The 6,099-nt window shown below is 46.8% G+C and overlaps 1 protein-coding gene across 1 annotated transcript; it reads left to right on the forward strand.

Annotated features, from left to right (window-relative positions):
* Positions 1 to 258: 258 nt before the first annotated feature.
* LOC103181365 (somatostatin-2-like) lies at positions 259 to 3,667 on the forward strand. Its single transcript, XM_007897783.2, has 2 exons — positions 259 to 418; positions 3,185 to 3,667. The coding sequence occupies exons 1-2, from the start codon at positions 317 to 319 to the stop codon at positions 3,404 to 3,406; spliced, it is 324 nt and encodes a 107-aa protein (XP_007895974.1). The 5' UTR covers positions 259 to 316; the 3' UTR covers positions 3,407 to 3,667.
* The last annotated feature ends 2,432 nt before the right edge of the window (positions 3,668 to 6,099 follow it).

Raw genomic sequence — 6,099 nt, forward strand, 5'->3', positions numbered from 1 at the left:
CGGACAGACCGAAAGAGAGAGAGAGAGAGAAAGCAGGAGCTGTAGTGATTGACGGCTGAGTGGCTGATTCTGATCTGGGCGTTATTGTATGTGTGTTTGATGGACTCTGGAGTTCTAATGAAGCTTTACGTCAGTGCCTGGGCTTCAGCGGCTTATAAAAGGGGCCGGAGAAAGACTGAGAGAGACAGACCGAGGCTTCCGCTCTGCGCTGTTCTCTCGCTCTCCCTCGCTCCCGCTCTCTCACCCTCGCTCTCCCTCACTCGCCCTGCTCCTGTTCCTCTCGCTCTCTCTCGCTCGCCTTCGCTCCGCTCACACCATGCAGATCCTCGTCGCTCTTATCTCCACTCTCTTCCTCGTGTCCGGGGTGAGCACCACCACTGCCTCGCTGGACGACAGATTCAACCTCCAGAGCAGCCGGGTGAGTGGAGCGCGACCGGGAGAGAGAGAGAGAGAGAGGAGAAAGAGGATGATGAAGAGAGAGTGTGAAAGAGAGAATGAGAATGACAGTGAGAGAGAGAGAGAAACCGAAAGAGTGTGAAAAAAGAAAGACAGCAAGAGAGAGGGGGAGAAAGACGATGATGGAGCTGGTGATGGAGCAAGAGCGAGGGAAAGAGAATGGGAAAGAGGGAAGGAGGGAGGACGAGGGTGATCGAGAGAGAGAATGACAGAGAGAGAGAAAAAGGAAACAAAGGGGACGAGAGATAAAGAATGACAGAGAGAGCAGGATACAGCGGAGAAAGGAACTGAGGAAGAGGATGATGGAAAGAGAGAGAATGACAGGAAAAGAGAAAGGGAGAGAGAATGATAGAGAAAGCGAGAGAGGGAACAAAGGAGACAGAGACAAGAGAGAGACACAAAGACAAATGGGTAGATAAAGAGAATGGCAGTGAGAGAAAGACTGAGAGAGAAAGAGCGGAGTAGAGAGAGAATGATAGGGAACGAGCGAGAGGAGTCAAGGGGATAGAAAGAGAGAATGACAGAGAGAGAGACGCTGATAAAAGTATGTGATGGCATGTGAGAATGACAGCGAGCAAGGGAGAGAAAAATACTTGCTGGAGAGGAGAAAGTGTCTGAGAGAAAGAATGAGGGAGAGATAGAAAGTAATGTTAACAGAAAAGGAGAGAAAGACAGGAGGGAGAGAGGAGTGACAGAGAAGTAGGGAGAGTGAACAAGATGAACAGTGTGAAAGAGAAAAATGGAACAAGGAGTGAAACAGAGAGCGATAGGCAGAAAAAGAGGAGAGAGAAATTGAGACAGACAAGAGTGAGGGAAATGAAGAGAGAGGAAAAGAGATAGAATGAGAGAATGAGAGAGATAGACAGAGACAGCGCGAGAGAGAGAAAGTGTCAGAGAGAAAGAAGGAGAATGAGAAAGAGATGGAGTAACTGAGACAGAAAGAGAAGGATTGTGGAGCAGAAAGCAGCTGTGGCTCAGGAGTCAAATAGAAAAAGTGAGAGAGAAAGACACACGCACACAAACAGGAGACAGAGGGAGAGAGGAGAGAGGGGGGAGACAGGGAGATGGATAGAAGGGAGAGAGAGATTGAGAGAAACAAAGAGAGACACAGAGGGCAGGAGACAGAGAGAGATAGAGAAGAGAGAGAAAAGGAGACAGAGGGAGAGATAGAGAGAAGAGAGAGGAGAGAGTGAGACAGAAATGGAGAGAGACAGAGAGGAGAGAGCAAGGAGACAAAAGAGAGACAAAGACTGACAGAGGGAGAGATAGAGGTGTTGTGTTGGTACCTGTGGAGCTCACTGACAAAAGGTTGAGACAGAGCTAAACTGAGGTAAAGGCTCTCACATCACCAGCGCTGTCTACACTCTCACTCACTAGGACTTGCTCTCTCTGTGTGTCTCTCTATCTCTCTCTGCCTCTTTCTCTGTCTCCTGCTCTCTGTGTCTCTCCCCGTCTTTCTCAGCGCCCTGGGACGTCCTCCTCATGTGAAAAGCGCTTCACAAATATAATTTGGCGTATGTTGTCGTTTCTCTCTCCTTCCTTCCCTCTCTCTGTCTCCAGTCTGTGCGGGAGTGTGTGTGTGTGTATCTCTCAGTTTTTCTATTTGACGTCTGAATAACAGCTATTTTCTGCTCCACAATCTTTCTCTTTCTGTCTCAGTTCCTCTGTCGCTTTCTCTCATTCTGTTTACCTCTGTTTAGTTGATCGGCGGATCGCTTTTCTGCGGATAATAACCCCTTAAAAAAAAATTATCATTTGGTCACGACTGTTTGTGGGACGCTGCTGTGCGCATTTCGCCCACAAAACATACAGTCAATTCACTTTACAGTATATACTGTGAAGCGCTTTGAGACATATAGAAGACGTGATAAGGCGCTGTATCAAATGCAAGGATTATTATTATTATTATGCTTTCTCTCTCACACTCTTTCTCTCTCTGGCTGCTTCCTTCTACCTCTCTATTCTCTCAGTCTGTCTCTTCCTCGTGACGGTGCCATCTATAAAACACCAATACAATGTGTTTGTGACAGCACAATGAAAGAGTTAAGTCAGAGAGGGATAACATACAGTATTTCTTACTGGGAAATGGGCAATCATTGAATTTATAACCGTTATTGGAGACAATCTTCAGCTCAGTCTTGTGAGAAGGACGAGTTTCTCATTAAGAATTGGGTTTAAGAAATAGCACAAGTTGGATCCCGACCATGTGCAGATGTAGAAAATTGCTTTAAACTTTGCAAAAATAATGATCTCTGCATTCGATATAGTGCCTTAGCGCATCTTCGAGACGTCTCAAAGCGCTTCACAGAAATATACTGTAGAGTTCCGAGCCCCCTCAGTACTCAAGAAGTTAATGAACGTGCGTCCAGCTGTTTAAATCAAACGATCCCGGGAATGCTCCGCCCCACGAGGTCCCACTGAGGCAGAGCAATAAAATTCACTGTAAATTGTCCAACTACCGTACGGAGAGAGCAGCTTCCATTTACACAGCCTCTGCCACAACAGACAGTGGGGGAGTGAGCACCAGCACAGATGCGATGGGGGGAGAGAGAGAGAGAGAGAGCAGGGAATGGGGTTAGAGTAGAGAGCTCTAGTGGGGGAGTGAGCCCCAGCACAGACACAATGGGGGGAGAGTGAGCAGGAAATGGGGTTAGAGTAGGGCTCAGTCACGATGGCTTCTCTCCCCAGTCTCATTGATTCTGTACCTGTTGTTGACACTATTTTACAGGAGATGAATCAGGAAAGGAAAGAGATGATCCTCAAGCTGTTGTCAGGTCTCCTGGACAATGCCGCGGTGAGTGGGCAGACGGGGAGCGAGGCCGGTTACCCTGAGCCCGCGGATGGGGGGCCGGTGATGTTGGAGGAACGATCTCGCTACAGCCAACTGCCCCAGCGAAGCCGCAAAGTCCCCTGTAAGAACTTCTTCTGGAAAACATTCACCTCCTGTTGACGATAAACAGTACAGACCTCCTACACCCCCCTCTCCCCGTCCCTCTTTCCCCTCCCTCTTCCCCCCACCCCACCCCACAACCTAAAGCACGGGATGAAACCCACCAGTAACTAAACTGTTTAGCACTGTACATTTGCTGCTGCTGTTTTTATTTTTATTCATCTGTGAAGTGAAATTCCTTTCTTGGGCACGGAAATAATTAAAGAAAGCATAACCATACGTTCACTGCCTGGTGTTTCTTTCTTCTGGTGACAGAGCGAGGGAGGGAGGGATGGAGGGAGAGAGAGAGGGGGAAGGAGAGAGGGAGGTGGTACCTGAGCTCATAGCATCTCCCACTTACACAGGGAGCGGATATCTCAATCGCACCTACACACAATCGCACACACTCACACTCGCTCACCCACACACACAGCACCTCTAAAGTCTCAACATTTCAAAGCTATAACGGGATGCACTGTAAAGTGACTGTGTATTTTGGAGGTGAAGCTGGCCTATGCCAATTTGCTCAAAGCGACGTTCCACAAACAGCCGGGAGGGGAATAATCTAATTAAACACTTGTTGGCCGTGACGCTGGGAGAATTTCTCTTCTGTTTTGGAAACAGCTCCGCGGGATCTTTAACGCCCACCTGATCAGGTGCAGACAGGTACGCGGTTTAATGTCTTATCTGAAGGACGGCGGCTTTGACTGGTGAGTCAGCCTGGACCTGACTGAGCTTCTCACTGAGCCGAGCTGCCTGCCTCACACTCAACACACAGGATGAACAGTACAATTAACATTTACACAGCGCCTGTCAGGTCCAGAGGGAGGGTGTCTCAAAGCCCTCAACGCTGCTGCCATTGGCTTCACAATCACAGTGGGCTTCACAGGATTAACGTTTTTTGAAGATTCAATGATAGATTTCAAATGGGAATTGGATAGGAACTTAAGAAGGAAAAATGTGCCGCACTATGGGGAGAGTGCGGGGAGCGGGACTATTTGGAAGCTCTTTTCAAAGAACCGGCACAGGCACGATGGGCTGAACAGTCTCCTTTTGTGCTGTAAAATTCTATGATTCCATGAAGTGCTTCATGAGATGATGGGGTTCACTGGGCGAGGAGAAGAGGGCATTTGAGAGTCCATTGAAAGCATGTTAGAGAGAATAAGAGAAAGAAAGAAAGAAAGAAAGAAAGAAAGAAAGAAAGAAAGAAAGAAAGAAAGAAAGAAAGAAAGAAAGAAAGAAAGAAAGAAAGAAAGAAAGAAAGAAAGAAAGAAAGAAAGAAAGAAAGAAAGAAAGAAAGAAAGAAAGAAAGAAAGAAAGAAAGAAAGAAAGAGAGAGGAAGGAGAGAGAGTGTGAAGAGTGAGAAAGAGTGAAAGCAAGAGAGAGAACAAGAGGGACTGAGAATGTAAGAGCAAGTGCAAGAGAGACAGCGCGAGAGAGATAGAAAGAGAGCCTGAAATGGTGATAATAATATAATAATAATCTTTGCGTTTGATATAAGGCTTTTCACGTCTTCGAGATGTCTCATTGCCCTTAACAGAATAGACTGTAAATTTATGGGCGAAACACGGCAGCCAAATGCGCACAGCCTAAGATTTCGCCCCGCCATATATCACAAAGTGTAGTGACTGTATGTGTTGTGGGCGAAACGCGGCAGCAAGTTGCACGTAGCAGTGTCCCACAAACAACCTTGGACTGAGTGATCAACTTTGTTTGGGGGATTGTTGGAGTCCGGTAACTCAGTGGTTAGAGCCCTCGCCTCGCAAGTGAGAGGACCTGGGTTTGATTCCCGGGCAGGGTGGAACGCTGGGCAAGTTTCCTTACTCCACACGCCTCTGTTTTCCCAGCAGTGAGCAGGAACCCGGTTGTTAGTCGATTGGCAGATTGATTTTCCCGGAATAGTAATTGCTTCAAAAAGGTTTTTTAATAATAAATTTGTCACTCAATCCACGACTGTGGGACGCTGTTGTACGCAATTGGCTGCCACGTTTTGCTCACAAAATATTCTGTGAAGTGCTTTGAGACGCCTTGAAGACATGAAAAGGCACTGTAACAAGTGCAAAGATTGTTATTATTATCCTAAATAGTAAAGGGACTATACTATTTGCCCCGTGAGTCTGATCTGTTGAAATGCTTTGACGATGAGCTTTGAAGCAGAAATCTATCTGATCAATATCATACGTATCTCTCGTTTGTTGCACAATTAGTGATTTTCATAATAATAATCCTTGCATGTGATTCATAGATTTTTTTCATAGAATGTTACAGCACAGAAGGAGGCCATTCGGCCCATCGAGTCTGTGCGGCTCTTTGACAGAGCGTCACTTTCACTAACCCCAATCACCAGCTTTCTCCCCATAACTCTGCAAACCCATCCTCCCCCGATACCTGTCCAGTTCTCTCTTAAAAGCTGTTATCGAATCGGACTTCACTGCCCTTTCGGGCGGATCATTCCAAATTCCAACAACTCGCTGAGTGAAAACATTTCTTCTAACCTCTCCTCTGCTTCTTTTGGTAGATATCTTAAGACTGTAACCACAGGTCACAGACACACCTACCAGCGGAAACAGCTTTTCCTTATGTAGCCTGTCGAAACCTTTCATGAGGTTGAAGACCTCTATCGGGTCCCCACATAACCTTCTCTGCTCTAATGGGAAAAGTCCTAACTTCTCCACTGTCCTCATAGCTAAGGTTCCCCATTCCTGGTATCATTC

This window comes from Callorhinchus milii, unplaced genomic scaffold (assembly GCF_018977255.1).
Source record: "Callorhinchus milii isolate IMCB2004 unplaced genomic scaffold, IMCB_Cmil_1.0 Scaffold24, whole genome shotgun sequence".
Lineage (NCBI taxonomy): Eukaryota > Metazoa > Chordata > Chondrichthyes > Chimaeriformes > Callorhinchidae > Callorhinchus > Callorhinchus milii.

Coding starts and splice junctions, on each gene's coding strand:
- LOC103181365 (XM_007897783.2), top strand. CDS start 317: ATGCAGATCCTCGTCGCTCTTATCTCCACTCTCTTCCTCGTGTCCGGG. Junction 419..3,184: donor TCAACCTCCAGAGCAGCCGG/GTGAGTGGAGCG, acceptor ACTATTTTACAG/GAGATGAATCAGGAAAGGAA.